Source organism: Prenolepis imparis, unplaced genomic scaffold (assembly GCF_030444845.1).
Source record: "Prenolepis imparis isolate NDT839.2.m4 unplaced genomic scaffold, iyPreImpa1.0 SCAF_5, whole genome shotgun sequence".
In the NCBI taxonomy this organism is placed as follows: Eukaryota; Metazoa; Arthropoda; class Insecta; order Hymenoptera; family Formicidae; genus Prenolepis; species Prenolepis imparis.
Window position 1 is genome coordinate 9,497,105 of NW_028141163.1, and position 21,489 is coordinate 9,518,593.

Genomic DNA, 21,489 nt, shown 5'->3' on the forward strand with positions numbered 1-21,489 from the left:
TTAATGGCTGGACGTGCCGGGGCGCGCGTATGCATTCTCTCTCGCACCGAACACTTCGTTAGCCCTCCCGTCCCCTTTCCCCAGACGAATTTGCTGGTCATTGTTATTTCAGATATCTATAGACGGCGTTATTGGCGATCAAATTTCTGTACGCGACGTTATTAGCGATCGGCCAAATGTGTATATATATATATATATATATATATATATATATATATAATTTATGTGTATATATATACATATATATATATGTAAGCGCGATTAATTCTCAGGCGCTTAGCAAGCTTAATCTTGATATCTTAATATATTTTATAACTTGTTTTGCTACTATTGTCATATTTTTATATAACAGTGTGAAACAGTCAAGTGTTAATAACATCAGTAGTGAAAAAATATATAAGAAGATACATCTGTTTTAAAATAATTACTTTTTGATCTATTACTTTATGTCTTTAGAGATTCATTTTTACTGTTTAGACATGACGAAAACTTTTATACATATATATAAAAAATTCTTTAAAAAAAAACATTGTATGTATTGTATTATACATCTTATCTCTTATTATATATATATATTATAATATACAATTTGTGAGAGAGATATAAGAAAAATTAATTTACAAACGCGTTTGACAATTAACTTTCTATATTCACATAGATCTTATCAAAATTCTTTTTCATTTATCAAAAATCTCAATTTATATAACCGTTTATTTTAAATTTATATTTTTACAAATGCAAAAATGGAATTTTTACATCGTCTCTGCAAATTATATCCAAAATATTATTGAAACTACGAGTTATTTAGACAGCTATTGCTTTTAGTATATAACTGATTAAATATATCGTTTGTAGATAAGTACTATATATGCAAGTATAAAAAAGAAAATTAAATTTAAAAACTATATATACTATTAGTAATAAATAAATTTGAAAATAAGATACTTTTGACATTTATTTGTTCTAAATAGCGGTTATTTATAACAATATCTATCGCTAAAAAAAGAGACGTCATTATCAAATGCTCGAATTTATCAAGATAGAGTATTCTTATATATTTCATAAATATATCAAAAATACGTTGAAATTATCACTGGGAAAGTCTAAACTTTCAAAATAGAATTGCACTATTTCTGGAAAAAGATTGACTTATTAAGGATATTGAGTCGATAGCAAGAAAACATTTAGAGCAATGGTGTGGCTAAATTAACTTCAATTTCGAAAGAAATGAAAATATATCGCAATGATTGATATTTAAAAGTTATAGATTTGCGCGATATTATCCATCTTCGTTTACAATTTAATCTCGTTTCTCGTATACTTTTTATGATTTTATTTTCAATATAAACTTTATTTTTTTATTTATTTATGTTATTCTTATAAATAGAAAAACTGCATATTTTCTTCTCTTTAATTATATAAAGATATTTTTATTTGCCTTATATGTGTTTTGTGCACATCGATTTGTTCGATTTGTCGTTATATCTGTGCTCGTATATTCCTCATGTACATCAACAAAACGCGTGAAAAGCGCTCGACAGCAGATCGATGCGCTCTAAAAATGATAAACGAGTGCTTGTCAGATCGAGATTAATAATATTTCAAAAATAGATAAATCTTTTGACTCACGAAATGGAAATCTTGTCGCATCCAAAATTTTTGTATCAAAGAGGATTTTTCCAGTGTATTGTACGCATTATCTCCGGAATATTAAAAAATAAGTATAATTTATAATAAATAATTTAATTTTAGCAAAGAGCGAATAAATAAGATTTAAAAAAGAGGATCTGTCTCATACATGTGTAAATTTCAAAGAAACAAATATAATATTTTTATTTTTAAATTTTGATTTTATTTTAAAACATACTAATATCATACACACACAATAGCACTTAATAAAATATTTTGGATAAATATATATAATGGACACACAAATAAAAATGTAAGTAACTAAAATATTTTATTTTCAATTAAATCACTAAATTATCTTAATTTAGTGATTTAATTGACAAAAATTGGGTTCTCTTTATTATTTAAAAATATCAATAATTATTATTTATCATCAATATAAACAATTTCCTTACTACACTTTCATAATTTGCCTACATCATGCAAGCTTTAACACGAAAAGTTATTGATTTCAGGTGCTACTCTTACATTCGAGGTTGAGCTCATGAACATTAGCGACTCACCACCAACCGCTAATGTTTTCAAAGAGATCGATGCCGACAAAGACAACCAATTGTCCCGCGAGGAGGTGAGAACAATGGCAAGATCACTTAAAATTTTTTTTCATTTGGGCCATTTGTGGGTGCTGGTTGTAGAGAGCTACACGAATCTCTCATTCCATAAACTATTTGTTTCCATAAACTCGGCTAAAGTGATACAATTTATTTATGTTTTTAATCAATTCGTGTTGAACGAAATAAAATTTAATATTATTGAACAACTCATATTTTCGTATTTGCATATATCATATTTCATATATACAATATAAAATAAAAAAATTAATACAAAAGTTTTGTAGTCATATGATACCTGCTGCGATACGTTACAATCATTAAAAGCCACAAATTGTTTTTAAGTGGAAATTGAAAAACAAATTATTTTTATATAAAAATTAAAAAATAAATTTATGAATTTGTTTCCGGAATCACAAAAGAAAACACGATATTTCGTGCTGTAAGAATAATTCGCAGCATATTAATTGTACATACATCGTAATTCATTTTAATTTAATTCACCGCTTTAAAACCTAACAATTAATATTATTAATTTATCTTTAATCTGTATATTTTTTTATATACACACAGCCACTGTTATCAATGTAATGCATTTTAGTTAATTTGTACGGGGTGAATTTAATCTTCTACAGGTGAGCGATTACCTGCGAAAACAGGTGATAGAGGCGGAGCAGGCCGGTGCCGGTGAAAATGAAGACGTGAAGAAAATGCTGGCCGATCACGATAAACTCGTGGAAGAGATCTTCCAGCACGAGGACAAGGACAAGAACGGCTTCATCTCCCACGACGAGTTCAGTGGGCCGAAGCACGATGAGCTCTGAAGTCTTTGTCCCGCATCATCGCGTCTCCGAGCGCCCGTCGTCGGCGTCCTCGTCGCTCCTGTCGTCGACGATGCCGTCGTGCCCCGCGCCACTACGTGTTCACCTCTGTATAATATCACCTCTTCGAGTCCCCTCTCAGGGATTCCTGAAGGATCCACTGATCGATCGCCCCGGGCACGCGTGTCCTCGGGCTCGCAAGACCAACCGAATCTATCAACAACAAACTTTCCCAGCTCGGCATCACTGACACTCGCAATGCAAGAGAGATGCGACCTTCGGGAATCTCCGGCCTGTAGAGTCCCACTCGTATCCTTGATTGCAGGAAAGAATCTCCGGTAGGTGAAACGAGGATCAACAACAGAGCTCGAAAATCTGTAACTAGTTTTTGAAGCTTCGAAAAAGATTTGGGGAGAGATCATCTTTTCAAGTTTTGCAATGGTTCTCCGCTCGATGATCCTATAAATCTAATAATTTGAAGATTTCTTGATTTTTGACATCCTCCTCGAATGTGTGATCCTGCGGTGGAAGATACGAGTCGCACTCGTTCGGAATAGGAACCGCGAATGACATCCCGCGAGTCCTATTACCTTATATACGCACAGCATTGTTCGAGAATTTACAGAGGGAATCTCAACAGACTTCTGGCATATAATCGCCATCTGAATCTCTCTAATTCTGGCACAATTTTTACTAGGAACATCTGCAAGTCTTTCATTGTCGCTTAATGATATTTCGCTTGTTTTATGGTACTTACTTTAAAAGATAAAATTTTATTTCGAATGCATTCTGGTAGTAATAAGATTTTAAATTGCAAACAGTATTATTTCAGTTGTCTAATTTATTTTTATCAAAGGTACGATTTTTTATGATATTAACTTAATTCATAAATTATTTAAAATAATAAAGAATTATATTAATTTTCATCAAATAAAATTGCTATCGATGGTAAGTAAATTACTCGCCATCTGCTAAATCGTAAAAAATATAATATACGTATAACACGTATGAAATCGATAAAACAATTTTTAAATAATCAATTTGATCTTCATTTCTTTATTTTCGTCATGTTCAACACATTCTTCGTGAACCTCCATAGCATTTTCGCGGATATTCCTAGATAGGCGACATTCCGACGCTACTGTACATTTTAATATGATATTATGACAAAAGAAATAAAAAATGAAAATGCACGAATGTCTGCTCGAGTGATTACACTGTCGTGGCGTGAAGTGAAAGGCTGTGTGTGTTCCGCGCTATATGTATTATATATAAATATAAAGAGAGAAAGAGAGAAATTGTGATGACAGAGCGAGAAAAGGTATGACGGAGAAAGTGTTTTTTCTACATGATTATAAATGTTAGCATAACTCAAAAGCATCGACATATGGTGCTAAAATTCACCTGCATTCTATATATATCCTACTCTCTCAAAGCTTCCACCAATTCTCTCCCCTTTCGTACCTCCTTCCTCGTCCTTTTCCGTCCCCACAATCTCCCTTATCCCAGCCAAAATGATCCCTTGCTCGAGAATCGCTCGCGCGATATTCATATTAGGAGACGAGAAGAGGATGACAAAAAAAAAAAAAAAAAAGAGGAAACATCGAGGATGCGCAGGTGGAGATAATAAATGTGGTCGCTCTTACGCGAGCCTTCCTCCCTATCGTCGCTATCATTATTACATTTTAACTGATGCGTTTTTATTACTACATTATATTGTATGTTGTTAAAGTTGGATGAAGGTTAATAATAAATCATGTGTCTCGAGCACAATTTGTTATATAACCACCTCTTTCAATTTCTGCATTTCTCCCGTCTGAATGTTTAATCGCAGCATTATAATTTTTCAGGTAGAAACAAAATATTTTATATTACACACATCTCTTCGTACAATAATATTCTACGCAAATAAAATATTTTTATGCATATAAAATTAGTATAAAAATTCTTTATAATATTTTTTTTTGCACATCTATCTTAAGCAATTAGATTCCATAATATAACTTTGATTATTTGAGATTATATTGTCCGATATTTCTATATTATTTAATTCTTAATCATTGATCACGCAATTGATAAAAAATTTCTTTTTCAGATTTTTGTACTCCTTTTTTATATTTTATTAATGGATTTTGAACTTGGAATAGATAGTTGATGATTAGTTTTATTGGTTGATAAAGTATCTACAAATATGAAAATGGAATAAAGAAATTTATTCCATTAAAATTAATATTTTTAATTAATTTTTATTCAAATTTTTATTCACAAATAAAAATTAAAAAGCAAAGTTCGAGCTGCGGAGTTTGAAATTCTAAGTAGAATTAATTTATAAAAATTATTTAATAATTACTCATTTGTTGTTTTATATTTATTATTAAAACGTAATATTCATTGCATACATTTAACATATTACTGCTACATTTAACAATAATACATTTAACACTTACCTTCTATGTTACAGAAGAGTTCAACAGAAAGGAGTTCGGAGATTAAAAAAAAAAAATAAATAAATTATACCTGAAAAAAGAGAAAAGGAAAGAAAGCGGATTAAAATCCTCACCCATTCATAATAATTTCACATTTTATTTCAAGATTTATTTCCACAGAAAGATTACAATGATTGCGATTACGCGCTTCTACGAAACGCAATAATAAATTGATGATTAAGATATCTAAGTTGCTAGGCGAGTCATGCTGCTAGAATTTTACGTTGTCCGGCATACATATATATATCGGTATACGTTCGCTATTCGATAGGAATCATTCTGGTATATATAATTATTTCGCAAAATAGCAGTTTTTTTTCTCGATGTAAACGGATCGACATGAACAAGAAAGAGCATCGATTATATTCGAGTCTTAAAAAAATCGATCGATCATAAAATTTCGTCGAGGCACATGGTCATATATATATATGATTGTCAAGTCGACCCTGTCATCCGCGATTCGAGTAAATATTCATGATATCTTAGTTATCGCGCGAATAAGACGCACCTCAGCTCCGCGAATCATCGAATTGGAAGTGATAGATGAATCTGACAGTTGTGATGCTGAGTTGTTGTTCGCGATCTATTTCAAGGAAAGCCCTTGATATTTCGTAGATTTATCTTAGAAAAAATTCACGCCATTTCGCTAACAATATTAATATGAGATTTTTTTCCGATCTATTTTTTCGTTTAGTAGAAATCTTTATTTAGAATGATTCCATTTTTTGAATCTCAGGAAAATAGCTTTAGTGCTAGTATATAATATACGGAAAAACTGCCGTGACAGCTAATGTAAATCTACACATATCATGCTTAAATTCGTCAAATTACCTGAATCGGCAAGTTCAAAAGGCGTTCTTATAAAATACAGTTTATTCATATCGATATATACTTGAACTTACCTTAAAGCAATTTTTAAGCTCCTCCTATGGCAAGTATCCGTATTTAACGGGAGTAATAATCCGTTGCATAGCCAGATGCAACACTTTGTCAGCTTAAATCGTTTACAAGCATTCGTTTATTAAAAATGCTTTTTATTAGACGCAACCATACTACGCTTTCTTATACGCATAACAATAAAATTATTTTTTCTTCATTCTCAATTGTTCCTATTACAAGGAGTGATATTTCCAATCAAAATTCTTACAATCTATTTTTATACAAAGTGATAAGGCCGGAACCGAATGCAAGTCTATCGATTATCAGGCGACCAGCGAACAACCCAGCACCTCGTTCTCTTATTCACTCATTTCTATCACCTCCGACAGAGTATAATATATAAAATATATAACATGTAAGCAACGCGCGTGTAACTTTCAACAAGAAAAGAATAAGACGACGTAGAGAAAATTCTACGAAATCGCCGTCAAAGTTTTCAGAAGCTTTTACGCGGAATAAAGAGAATTTCGTGAAACAAATAAATTTCTCTATTATACAAGACACAGAGAGACGTAACTAGGAAATCTAACAGAAAGTAAAGAAATTCTTACAGAGTCTCTAATACGTGCGAGATATCTTTCTTGGCACGCGAACGACGCGTTAAGAGGAACCCGTTCGCTTGATCATCGTTTCTTAAGCCTAAATCACCGATTAATATTTGCCTAATTCGCGATACAAGATGCATTTTTTTCATTCATTTTTCCTCTACTTATTATTCCATCTTGATATAAATCGAACGACAGGTGCGTACACGCGAAATGCACGCGGGGCTTAACGCGGGTGTCAAACTCGACGACATGTCACGGAGTCGTGTTGTTCGACTTTGGAGCATCCTGATGATAACAACGGACAGGATCCTAGAGCCGAGATCTCGACGGGGGTCGCGATGTTTTCACCGAGCTTCCGTCTCTTCGCGATATCGACGTCCCGCTCTCTTTTCCTCACGTTCCGTGAGAGCATGTCGTGGGTCTTCGAGTATTATCACAGTCAGTAGCCCTTGATGTAGGCGGCGATGTGCTTTTTTTCCTCTTCCGAGAGACCGTTCTTTAGCGTTCTACGCACTGAAAGAGAAGGCAACATAGTGGCTGCAGCCGAAAACATTCTCCACATTGTTGTATTATATAAGCAAATATGGTGTAAGCCAGTTTTCTTGTCCTTTTGACTTGCACATCTCCCTCTTATGTATATAATACAAATTGCCTTTTATTATATATATCTATGTGAAAAATCTCCCTCTCGTTAAATTATTTATTAAAACCGAGAGACATTTTAACACATTTCCAAAACATGCAAAAATTAACATGTAAATATTCGACGTATTACTGAACTTAACACCACTTCTGCTTAGAATCTTTCAACTCGCCTATTGAGAACTTTCCTCAATTGAAAATCTTCGAGATGAGATAGCGATACGTGAAGTTAAATTTTACAAGCTACTAATGCATTTGCATAGCATTTTAGATTCGACGTCTTTCATACTATTTGCATTTACAGTAAATTTACAGTATTAGCTTCAATACAAAATGACGAAGAATGAAAAACTTTTTAAGAGCCCATTTTCAGAATGCGTGAGATATTTATATAATAAATAAAAATCAACAGATATAAGTATATTATGCGTGCAATTATTACATGAATCCTATAAGAATATATCACGGTTTAATTTTGAATCGTGCATATGAACTTTTTCTCACTGCCAGTTTTTGATATATATTTCTTTCAGTCCCGCTTATTGTTAGATGATCTACGGTAAAATTTAATACAATAATCTAATTATATAATTTTATGTGCTGCTATAATGTAAATATGTTAATATTGGTCAATATTGTGACTTCTGCAATTACATATGAGAAAAGTACATATGTTAATTAAGTTTGCCAAAAATAAAAAATTAATTGGCAATTAAAACATATGTTTTTTAATTAGCTACTAATTTTACTGTTTCATGTCATCGATGGAAGTACCAGTATAATCAAATGAAATATTAATAGCAATATCGATATATCTATCAGAATTCTGTTATATATGTCGCGCTATTTTGATCATGTAAATAATTAACCAGGGGTTAATTTGCCACTTTGTGGAGATTAGTCAACATGGTGGTCTGTTCATACATTCAATAGTAAACAAATTATTCGAAATACAGTTGTAAAAACTAATATATATTGCTAGATTTAGGAAATTACTGCAACCAATGTAAAATTTTCCCCCCAAAATATTAAAAATTCATTATTTATAATTTCATTTCTATAAATTCAAAACTAAAATAAATATATAAAACAAAGTACATTTATTAAACATTTTTGTCAAAGCAATATAAAAATGCAAATTCATATGCGAGACAAAAATTTACTTTGATAAGAAATATGAATTTTTAAAAATATATTGTTTCAGAACTACGAAAGAGAGAGAGAGGAGAATATAAGAATATTTTATTTTATTTCGTAAAATAAATTATAAATTTCTATAATAGTTTAATAAATTTTATACTACAAAATACTATTAAAAAAACTACCGTAATTTAATTTAAAAAATTAATTATGATAATCTTTTAAATTCATTATTTATTATAATTATATGATCTCAGAGACTTCATATTTTAAAATACTATAAAAATAAATGGTAAGAATAAAAAATATATATAGTATGTAAAAAAAATATGCGATATACGTGAAAAAGAGTAGAATTTTAACTACAAAATTTTGTGCTTGTTTTCTCACTGCGATTAATCCTGCTTGTTAAAGTCGGTAGCGAATTAGCGCATTGTCCGGTAATTACGGTTTCATTACGGTTCGTAAGTATAGAATCGATAACCGCAACGAACGTGTTCCGAAAATACCCACTCGGAAATAATGATACTATCACTGCGTGAACCCTCAATATCGATAATACCAATGTCTTTGATCTGGTATCGTATAACAAAGGATTCTTTCGACGCGATCACAAACTACTAGAATTGAACGTATATTTTCTTCCTCCAACAATTACCTACTGTCCCTTTGTACCTTCTCGTTATCCTTACAATAGACGTATTCGCGTTTCTCAAAGAAAAGAAATTTATATATACATATATTATAATCTTGATTTTCTCACTATAAAAGGCTGATAATTTTTAACTCAAAATATTTCTATCTGTTTGTCATAAATCAGAAGAGATAAAATTAACATAATTAAAACAAATACTCTCACATATGACATTTTAATAATATTTGTAAATTAACCAACGCGTGCTCGTAAAAAGATTATGTAGGTTACACATAAAATATAAATGTCACCCTAAAATTTCACATAAATATTTTTTACAATTAATGTCGTGAGCAATAATTGATGCGTAAATTACTAAAATATTAGCAGCGATATTTTGGTCTTTCCGTATTATGTACGAACCGTTATTCTGCCATCGTAAATTTTAATTTTTCCATAAAAGCGACCATATATAATGCGTGTAATATTTCTCTCTCTCTTTCACCCCTTTCTTTTTATTATCCGTTGCCAGAATCGATGGAGCTTCGTGCCATGTGGCATTCCAATTTAATGTTGCTCAGTTAAATCGCTCGTGCTCTGACGACTTTACAAACACAAAGTCCGAGAGCTGATTATTTGGTGTGTTACGTGTTGGCATACGAGGGTCCCATGTGCGTATATATGTATGTATGTATGTACGTACGCGAACGCACGCAATCTATACGCGTCGTGCCGTGAACGTGTTGTTAATGAAATGTAAACCGATTTCACTCGCAGCGTTCGCTTCAACCAAATATCTTTACTAGCTTTTGCGTGAATTTCATAATAACGGACAAATTCTCATTGTATGAGCAAATGCGATTAATACGATATTACTAATTAATACGATAGCATTATTATAATTGTCCGCTGTATCGGCAATTAGTCACTGAAAATTATGTACATACTATAAATAATGGTTTATGAGAAATTGTCAAAAAAATATTGTAAATGTATCTCATAATTGCATTTTTTTTTCAAAATACTTTATCAATACGGGAGTAATAAATATTTATAATAATTAATCGTACCCCATTCGAACTTATATTAATTTTTAGATTGGCAAATATTAATATTTTAATAAATATTTACTTAAATAATACTATTTATTATAGACTTTGCTACACTGTAAAAAAAAATTTGTTAACTTGACTAAATCGTTCAACTAAATTACTGTTTTGTTAATTGAACATATATTAGTATTTAAGTCAAATACGTTTTGTCAAAAGTTTTGTTAGATTTAATATGTTATATTTAATTTAAATATTTTTATATGTTCAGTTAACAAAATATTATTTAGTTGAACGGTTTAGTCAAGTTAACAAATTTTTTTTACAGTGTAAACATCATAGATTTTCGCGATTGAATATTAAATTTTAAATATAGAAATATTGTAAATTTTGTGGAATATATTTTATATGAAGCTACTTTAGAATAAAAATAATATATATAATTTCTTAATAAAACAATTTTTTATATAAAAGTTATATTATAGTTTTTATTTTCCGATTTTACTAACGCTTCTCTTCGGCAATACGGGCAGTATCTATGATATATAAAATATCAAGCTGCAGATTGATAGTTTATGTTTGACGTAATGTTAGAGTGGTAATGAAAATCATACTTTATGCTCAAACGATCGTGCACATCGATAAATCATTCGGGCGCCAATCCAGGCGTGGCGCATCAATAATTTCGCTAGGAAGCGAACTACTGTATTGCGCGGATCGATGCGAACACTCTAGCGAAAGCAGGCACCTTTTACAGGTCAGACACCGATGTTCTTCTTCAAGTAACGCCAAGAAAATCCAACGTCTTAAGGATGTTAAAAATAAATTCATTCGTCGATCGCTTTCAATAAACTCATCTTAAGCACTTTGCAGCACATTCAGGTAGCATCATTTTTCTTTCAACAATTTTATCTATCTAAAATTCTTCTATATATATTATGGAGTCAATCTGATACTTTTTTTAGAATAGATATGTTATAATAATTTTCTAACTACAAATAACTAATACAATTAATTTCTAACTACATATCTACAGCTACAATTTTTTAGAAAGCGAAATTAAATCTTTTTACTTACACATCAAGATAGATAAGGTCATCTATGAAGGCTATAAAGGTGACAATCGCGTTCCAAGAGAAATATTTCGATAAGACGTAATCAAAATACAATCTCAGAATTATATTTATATAAATATGCATGTGCATTTTCATATATCTGTATATATGTACGAGTGTGGCAAGACATTCGTATCGAGCTTTAAATGCAAATAGATGAAAAGCGTTGTGGGTTTATACCAGGCGTCGCAAGTTTGCATGCAAGAAGGACATTTCGCATTGCGTAAGTCTCTATTAAGTCAAGAAACTTAGACACCACCGGCTCCGTTTAGGAAGCGAACTTTTTACTTATCCTCTTCCCTGTTTCCCCCTCGTCGACGAGCGCAATTTAGCCTCACTTATGCATATTATAGGAAACTCAAATTGCATAAAGTTAAAGGCGCATGATCTTAACGTATTCGGTTATCCAAAAGCAAAGTCTCAAAGTTTCCAAATAGCTTCTGGCTTTTCGCGAGAAGTCGTAGCCATATATATGCATTCTATTACAATCCCATTTTCAAATAATCAAAGTATATTTTTATGAAACTTGAGATGTACTTGATATTAATGTCCATTGATTCCTTTTAGCGATAAGCATAATTTCATTACGCAATTTCAATTGCTTATGAACTGCACAATTTTTAATTAAGATGTGGAATAAAATAAAAAGTATGTATATACTTTCAAATGAAATCTCCAATTCGGTATAAATTAATTTAAATGTGAGTCCATTAAAAATCGCTTGCCTATCGTTAATAATCGATAATAATTTGATTAATAAGTAAGTCACAAGATCAATATATTAGTTAAGCTACCTTAAATGTTAGAGAGAAATGTAGATGGAAAGTCATGCGGATAATGCATGCTGGATGAAAGAAGAAGGCCGTAAAGGGGAAACCTTAAAAAGCACTAAACCTTAATCGCAGAGATCACGAAACCTGGCCCATCAGGGTTGATACCCCTCCGGCGTAGTGTTGTTCTCCCGGGTGCGCGATCGCTTCACTGTCGGACAGAAAGAAGAGATACGCAAGAACGCTAGGCCACCCCGTTAGCAAGCCGCTGTCCGCTAATCTTAACTAAGTAAAGTTATCGGAGCGTGTGCCTAATTTTGTGTCAGAATAGTGATTGAATCCACCGAATTAGTAGATCGGAGATGAAGTTGAATTGAGACCATCACCGCAAAGTTCCGACCGTTTGATCAGAGACGGATAATCGGGCAAAGGACGAATCGGAATGAGGAGAGGAAAAGCAGGATAGACTCTTTATCCCCCGAGAAATATCTTTGGAAAGTCGTTTACAGGCCGAACATGCTGTCGTAGCGACGAATATTATCTTTTATAGTTAGTTCTTCATTTGTGTCAACTATTACTGCGTTTTTAGATTAATTTTACTCCAAAAAAATTAATTATTTCCACAACCATATCTTTATTATCAAAGTTCTGAAATTCTTTTCCGAGATTTTATTTTCGAAAATATTTGTTTTATATATTTATAACTTTTTTTTAATTATATATATAACATACAAATATTAAGCAATATATCGATTATATTGTATAAATGTCAAGAAATTCAAAACTCCAATACAAAATCGAACAAAAAACCAATTCCGATTACCGAAATGTGAATGACTTGAAATTAAATATTAAATATCACGCCATTTTTTTCTCTCACAATGGCAAAAAAAACGGAAATACGTGCGCGGGCGAGTATTGAACTCGAGCTTATCATAAGTATCGCGCGGGAGAGAAAAATCGGTCAACGCACTCGACGATCGGATTACGACGAGATTTACGCGCTATCGGCTCGGCGGCAAGGATTATTTCGACTTCCTGCGTACCGAGGGATCGATCAACGTCCCGACAAAACAGAAACATAGAAACGACATAATCTATCGGCGTTACGTTATCGGACTGCTGGATTTTTCGTTGTCAGATTCGCGTTCGTGTTTGCAGATAAACTTTACTTTTTCTCACCATAAATACAATTATTAGCGAAATTTCTTTCGACAAACAAAGTCTGCTCAGATGCGTTTTGTACGATGTTGAACGTAAGATTTATGTCAAACATCGAAAGCATTCATAAGATTTTTTTTTTTTAATTAAATTTGTCTCTAAACAAAATTTTTATCTGACGTTTAATTATCGAAATAATTAATATTGAAAATTGATGAGCTTTAGCTAATTTAATTATTTTATTTTAGCTAATTGATAATAAACTCTGTGCTTTACAGATTAATTTCAAATTTGTTCAAACGATTATCGAGATGTTTAATGTGAAAAATTTTAATTTTTTAGCATGTTTTGTCTCAATCTTTTTTCTTTTTCTTTTTGGTTATATTATAAATTAAAAAATTCTTCTAAAATTAAAAAAATGTATTTAGCAAGGAATATATATCTGAAGTTTTATCTTATATAATGCATATATGCATTACGCATCTATACAAATACCTGTATACGATATTATATCTTTTGCCTCTTTCTTTCCACAATTACGAGTTATTATTATTTATAATTTTATATTATCACATCTACTTTGAAAACACTGTCCAAGTCATCTCATCGAAAATTTCCAAGATGGACAGTACAGGTCTTACATTATTAGGATTTCTATCAATTGCAGCAGCATATTTAGATAGATAAATGAGCACAAATATTGAGATAGAGACAGATCGGTGCTAATAAAGTGCATAAAAAGTATAAGAAAGACCGAATCGACGACACGCGTACGATCGCATGTTCGATCTAAGGCGTCGACGCCGACATCTCCAAACTTCTCGCTTATCGATCGACTCTCAGTGACCTCACAGTTCTATCCGTGGACCCAACCGTTTTCAATAATGTACATATACTATGTATCGAATAATTCAAGGCTTTTGTGGCACCGGGAGTTATTGGAAAATTTTACGGTTAGCACCGTATTTCAGCATTTCCTGTTACCGATGAAATTTCAATAGCGAATTTTCACACTCCTTGTAAATTTCCGTTTTGTTGTAAATTTATATGTCAAACTATTTTCACATATATGTAATTTTTTTTACTTTTAATACTTTATGCTGTATAACTATTTACTTAATAATTTGCTGTTTTTCTTAAATTATCACATCTTGATTTATATATCATTGCATGATATGCATATTGAGAATTTAAGAAATTGATAAAATATCTATAGTTATATATATTACATCAGTATTTAACTTTAATATAGTAAAATATCTATGTGGTTGCATCCACAAATATGCTGTCATATAGGAATCCTCTACCAATTGATAGATCGATTCCTCGACTAGAGATCGTTCGATAAAGAGGAGAATCTTGGTGCAAGGTGCTGGGATCACACTTACAAGACTTACGATCGGCGTGTCTGGTCCTCTTGCGCTCGCGTGGCGTCGTCCTCGTGGCTGGTGTCTTCGTTGCGGTTTTCACCAGAGACTCCAACAGTTCGTCAACGCCATCAGCCAAGTTGCCGTTGGTGCTTTCGTCCCTCAGCACTGGACCCAGTGGAATTATACGTCCTAAAACAAAATTTTCCTCCTGCTCTGATACTCTACAAATTTTTTTTTTTTTATAATTTCGTCTTAAGATAGCGATCTCCCGAAATTCGCGCGAAATATACTTTTCAAATGTTAATTTGCATTTTACTCATTAGAATTTAAATTTGTTAGTCTACTCTTCAATTTTGAATGAATTTTCCTCTATATAAATCGTTAAAATTTTCATATATTTTCAAGGATTTATTTAACGAAACGAAATTTCGCTAACAATACAAGCTATTGTGTAACGCGTCATATTATTGGTCTCAGATGTTATATTTTCAACTATTCTCACGATTCAACGCTATTCAAAGATGGATTTTTCCGTTTATTCATACAGAATAATGCTCAAAAAGAAAAAGATATTTAACAAAGACAGCTCTCTATCTGAAAATCGCGTATCTACTATCTAGAATTCGTCTTCCACATCGTTTCACTATCTTATTTTCTACAGTCATCCAGTTCAATCCGCAGGGCAGAAACTTTGAAACTGTCAAATGCACAGAATTTCTTTTACAGAGCTTCTTTCAAACTCGTCCCAGAAAAGCTATCATGGCGATAGTTCCACTCTCGATACAAGGCTTGTAGAAAAGGAGATAGAAAAAGGGGTGAGAGGGCGGTAATAGAATTTTCATGAACGAAGCGAAGAGTAGAAGAAAAAGTCTTTAAGTCTCGCTTATTACACGTTCTTTGATGATCATAGGTCAATCTAGACATTCATTTCCGTGGTTACTCTACCGTAAGGAATGCTTTCAAATAGCTTCCTGTTCGCTGATCTGATATATCCTGATAATACGCTATGTTCTATTTTATGCATTTATTGCATAAAATTGGAATTAATAATACAATAGGATTCTGACTATAAAAACAAGTTGAGAGAATATTAAATATGATTTTACTTAAGGTTAATGCTCGAAGAAACTCGATCAAAATAATGTAAAATCATAAAATCAATATCTATAGAGAGAGTCGCGAATACACAATATAATATTAAATAAATTGAATTAAATATAATATCACTATCTCATAAAGAAAGATACAGTAATGAATTCATTGTATTTATAATTCTGATAGCATGTTGATTTTGGTGTATTAGCGTATTGTTATAAAAGATCGTAAAATTAAATAAATTTATATTATATATTATTATTATTAATATTATTCTCTAAAAATTGTTTTATACTTGTATGATTTGATTCTCTTTTATTACACTTTTTTTTACTAACACACGAAAGTTGATCTTTAAAAAGATTTTGCAAAAAGCGATATTAGAGAAAGCGACGAATTTTTGAAGAAGAGAATATATTTCGAAAAATTCTCATATACGAATCTCTATCAAAATTTTATCCAGTGTAGAAATAGAATGCTTTATATAAAATAATACGAAAGCAAGAATAGAGAGAATCTTTAACAGCAGTAAGTAATGATTACTGTTGCGTGTAATTGAGCAATTTGTTCCTAATATTGTCACATTAGCTAGAAAATCATTGAAACAAGTTATCGTCGCACGGTTTTCGCAGTTATTAACACTGCTGGACGACCATCTAGCTGGAGACGCCAGCGCGACTTAGATGGAACGTTTAGATACTTTATGTCGGAGCATGCACGGGAATAAAGGGGAGAAAAGTTATGATGGCCACAGCCACGGTAATGCACATGAGTGGTTAGGTTTACGAGCCGTACAAGACCGGCTGAACACCGACCCTTGTTCCTCGAGTCGGTCCAATCCTTCGCGTACGTCCCTTTTGCGAAGAGCAAGAATAAAAATTCCACGTTTCTCTCCAAGAAAGTGGTAATCCGCGGCTACAATGTAATATGGTCTTATGAGAACCAGACGTGTCAGTTGTTTCTCAGTTGGATCTTTTTCCCGGAATGACTTTTATGTAGGGTTTTGTTCGTAAGTAATAGAGATAGATAGATCTTTGTACCTTGAACGGATGGATTCTCGATCTTAAATTTAATGCTGAATATTTCTGACTGATCATATTTATTTAATCAAAAAAGTTTAAAAACTAATAGAGCTAAAACTCCTAATATTAAATTAAAGTAAAAATAGATACATTTATAAACGTGTTGAATTAGATCCATATAATTCTGTAATTAATGAATAATCAATCTTCAACAATACATTAATTTTAATTGTCAGATTATTATGTTTTCTGTGAGAATAATCAAACTTATAAAGATCTAAATTCTGATCTCTATAGCAATTTAAAAGTAGACAAACTTTATAAGAGAGTAGACTAATTTACAATATTCTTTTAATGCAAATAATATATATACCTATATATATATATATATATTTGCTAATATTATTGCTAATTATATTCACAATGAATAAATTAATATAAAATGATAATATAACATAATATTTTTGATAATATAAAGTGATAAAATATGGATAAAATAATTGAAAGAAAATGGAAAAGAAACAAGTATGGAAAATAATAAGTTTATGAACAATATTACAATAAAGTTTGTGACAATGAGTCTAATAAAATTCTATCGAACGAATTCTAGAAATAAATTTCTTAGAAACTGTTATTCGCGCTATTATATACTTCTCTTCACGGCGACTCGAATAATATCGTCGCATCGAATATTCCCCATGGAAGTTAACTACTTTTACATTCTGCTCTCTTGAGGAAATGTTATGATCTTATGTAACGCGCACAAAAAAGTGGGATAAAGAATGAGCGAAACAAAATTCTACTCAAGTCGAAATTTTTCTCTCAAGAATACGTAATTTATAAAACAACTCGACCGTCGAAGACAGTCGTCCTACCTTGACGCTTCTCGCGATAATAATGCTACTTACTGCCAAGCTTACATTTATACGACGTAATATAAGCAGCCTCAAACATTTCGCAGTCGCGAAATTTTCGAGCGAAAAAATTCAAGTCGCGTATATAAAAGGGAAAAAAGCTCGCCGAGAACAAGTCTCTGTGCTATGAAGATAACGAACGGGGACCTAGCCAGCGCGCCGGTAAGTTTCACGTTCCGCTAAACATGAGGGAAAAGGAAAGAGGAAAGGACCCTGGAATCCGCGAACGCGCCGTATAATCACGAGGACGATGGCGCGACGCATTTACTTCTCGTTTTCCGGTAATGTCGTCAAATGACCCGGCGCTATCCTTAAATCTTGCCTGCAAGAGCTGCTGCTTAAGGGCGACATTTATCTCGCGCGCGCCGCCGCCATCGCCTCGCCGAGCCGGAACATTACGGAGATGAAGAGAAATTCTCGCACTTTGTTCTTATCCGCAGTGGAATAGCTGACTCGCGCGCGCGGCCACCGTCATTTAGAGTGCGTTATTTTCTCGCGGGTTAAGCGACGCCAAATAGAGGGTGGAATATCCTAACGCCCTCGTCTCTCGCATCGTATAATCGCTCGCGACGATAAAATCTCGTTCATCCGATCGCGAAAACGAGACTTGTGCTTTTCTCATTTAGACCATAAATACGCATATTTACTCCTGGCATGAAGATCGTGCATGAATTTTGCGACAAATTTTTTTTTTTTGTTAAAGCGAAGAAATATTGTGCGCCTATTGGATGACATAATATTGTAATTTTCGATTCAATTATTTGTAAAAAAAAATTAATGCGCATATGTGACACATTCGTATATTCGTAATTTAGACACTAAAAATTCAAAATATCACATGTCGCAACGCGTTCATTATATTATTAATGATACATTGCGTAATTAATATATTACGTAATGGAACACAATGGATAATTGTTAAATATTTTGACTTAAAACAGCTGTTGTTGCATATTGTATTTAAAACAACATTGTGCACTTCAATTTAATTGTAGCTTAAAATGTTCTTTGTTATTAATATAATGTAGAATAATAATTGCTGCATTTTACAAGGTAAAATTCGCTACGCGAAGAAAGAAAAAAATAAACCAATATAAAAATACATATACCAAAATAAAAGGAAAGAAAATTTCGGAAGAGAGAATCTGACAGGACTCACCATCTTTCCTTTGTCTTCGCCATGGTAAAGTACCGTGGATACTCTCGACATCTGAAATGTCACTGCCAAGTAGTTGTCTGAGTTCCGCATCAGCTCGATCCTCTTTTGTACGAAACTTGCCGACCTGTAACAAAAACAAGAGAGAGAAATTTTAAAAATCTGCAAAAATTATGTGAAAATTTTGATAAAAGAATACATATCTTAAAAATATAGAAATTATTTAGACAACTTAATCTTTAAATATTATAAAAACATAATATTAAAAAGAATCACATCAAACCTACATCAAATATACATATATACAATTGCACAAATAAATGTGAAAACTAAAGAAGAAAATCTAATTACCTCCCTATATATTTAAGTTAATGTTAATTGGGGAAAAGTTAGGTTCAAAAACGAGATATTCAACATCAAAGATATAAGACACACAGTATCAGAAATATAAGAATAATAAATCTAGCCGGTAAAATTCGCCATAGAGATTTTTCGACGAAAAACAAGAACGACTTACCTCCGTTATCATTTTTCCTCTGGTCTTATTGCGTTCCCGATGATTGGCTTTCTTCTCGAGTTGCTGTATCACTCGCTCCCTGGTGGTCCTGTACTCCAGAGCAAATTCGGATACAACCCTGCAGAACTCGTTCGGTTTCGTGTCTTGTATTCTATGCAATGGTATACCGAGCCATAGAATGAATTTGCGGAACCGATTTATGATACGTCTGTGCACGATGTTTAAGACGATTATCCTTTCAGCGCAATCGGCAAGGAAATCAGACATCCTGCGGCACAAAGAGTAAGCAGTATATTTTAAGTATATTATATTTTAATAAGCAATTTTGTGTCTCTCAACTGTTTTAACAAAACACAAACTGGAAATGTTAGAAATATTTTTAATCATAATAAATCGTTCTGAAGAAAGATAAAAAGTATTTGACGAAAAGCATAATTAAAAATGTCACGAGAGATAAAAATGTGCAAGTCTATTGGGAGATCGAAAGTGCAATGCGGATGATAACCGGCAGAAAGTCCGAGTGGAAAGTCTCGAAGGAGAAGAAAATGTCCTTTCGATAATTAATAGAAGTTCCACTTGGATGGTAGCCAGTTTCATTAAAAAAAAAAATTCTTTCCCGAATTTATCGAAGACATTCGGAACTTTTTAAACGCGAGCGCTCGGGAAGAAAGACATTCTCAGAACGACAAGAGGGAATCTCGGAAATTGGTTCGTAGGTGGTAAAACTCGACGAGAATTATACTCACTTGACCTTCATCATTGTGGAACCATCGTGCTTCGCAATGAGCTTGAGATGGTCCCAAGACGCTTTACACTCGCTCTCGAGTTTCGCGATGTTCGCCGCCAGCTCGTCGAAATCGATTTTCGAGGCTCTCGTTACCGCGCCAATCTGAAAGCAAAACCACATCGACGGTGCCTCGAGAAAACTCTATTCCAATTTAAGAAATATACTCGGGACGTAGTTTAATAATGAACTCTCTAAAGTAATTGCTTCTCTCCCTCTGTCTCTCTTCTTCTTTTTTCACAATAAAAATAATTTTATCATTTCAAAAGAAATCATTCACGTTGGGCAGAGGATATTATATCACGTAAATTATAAGATATATTTTATATTTTATAATTTTATATTTATTATATTTAACTAATAAATTTAATTTAATAATGAATGAATACGTTAATAATGAATAAATTTAATAATAAATGAATTTAATGATTATTATATTTATATATAATATATAAAATACATTTTATATTTGTCGTATTTGAAAATACTTAATATTATAGAAAAATGAATAATTTAGATGTGTATCATTTAAAATTAAAAGTAAGACAAATTTATTTGATATGCGTTGCCACCAAAAAAAATTGAAGAGATGTATAAAAAAATATACTCAATAGAGAACGCGCACGTTATAACAATCGAGATTACTTTTAACACAAGGATCAATAGAATCAAGATCAATACAATTCCAAAAGCGATTTAAGAAAAAGTAATTCCGCATAGACTCGAAACTCGAGCGAGGCAGACAATCGGACAGAATGAAATCACGAAGACGACTTTCGAAAAAGTTGCGCGGACACGAGCAAACAAACTTTGTCACTATTTCGTAAATACGGTCGCACTATCGCGACATCTCGACGAAAACGTAAAGTTTTCTCAGCTTTCAACTAAAAACAGTCTCTCTCTCTCACCTCGGAATAAAGGTCCGTAGAATCCGGGAACTTCTCCATCACCATGTGGCAGAGATGATGAAGCAGCGAATGCTTGTGAACCGTATCCTTCACTTCAGGTACTTTGACGAGGTATTCTAGTTGAAAGCCCTTCACCTGAAAAATGGCGAAACCCTCGTGACACGACGTATCGCCGGGA

At 32.4% G+C, this 21,489-nt stretch overlaps 2 protein-coding genes across 14 annotated transcripts in view; one reads left to right on the forward strand and one right to left on the reverse strand.

The window, feature by feature from the left end:
- The window catches only part of Fkbp14 (peptidyl-prolyl cis-trans isomerase Fkb14), a 172,772-nt gene extending 168,110 nt beyond the window's left edge, over positions 1–4,662 (forward strand). For 3 of the 4 annotated variants that reach the window (XM_083039042.1, XM_083039043.1, XM_083039040.1), the window contains 2 exons: positions 2,145–2,269; positions 2,876–4,662. In XM_083039042.1, coding sequence (XP_082895168.1) covers positions 2,145–2,269; positions 2,876–3,064 — 314 coding nt within the window. In that variant the 3' untranslated portion in view covers positions 3,065–4,662. The remainder of the gene's footprint in view (positions 1–2,144; positions 2,270–2,875) is intronic. The other variant, XM_083039041.1, reaches the window with a different exon arrangement.
- Positions 4,663–5,634: 972 nt separating this feature from the next.
- The window catches only part of Fhos (Formin homology 2 domain containing), a 164,656-nt gene continuing 148,801 nt past the window's right edge, over positions 5,635–21,489 (reverse strand). For 6 of the 10 annotated variants that reach the window (XM_083039223.1, XM_083039227.1, XM_083039229.1 and 3 more), the window contains 6 exons: positions 21,312–21,446; positions 20,366–20,508; positions 19,620–19,887; positions 19,106–19,229; positions 14,934–15,104; positions 5,635–7,547 (listed from right to left, as the gene is read on the reverse strand). In XM_083039223.1, coding sequence (XP_082895349.1) covers positions 7,474–7,547; positions 14,934–15,104; positions 19,106–19,229; positions 19,620–19,887; positions 20,366–20,508; positions 21,312–21,446 — 915 coding nt within the window. In that variant the 3' untranslated portion in view covers positions 5,635–7,473. Of the gene's footprint in view, positions 7,548–12,508; positions 12,596–14,933; positions 15,105–19,105; positions 19,230–19,619; positions 19,888–20,365; positions 20,509–21,311; positions 21,447–21,489 lie in introns of all 10 variants that reach the window. The other 4 variants (XM_083039225.1, XM_083039233.1, XM_083039226.1 and 1 more) reach the window with 3 other exon arrangements.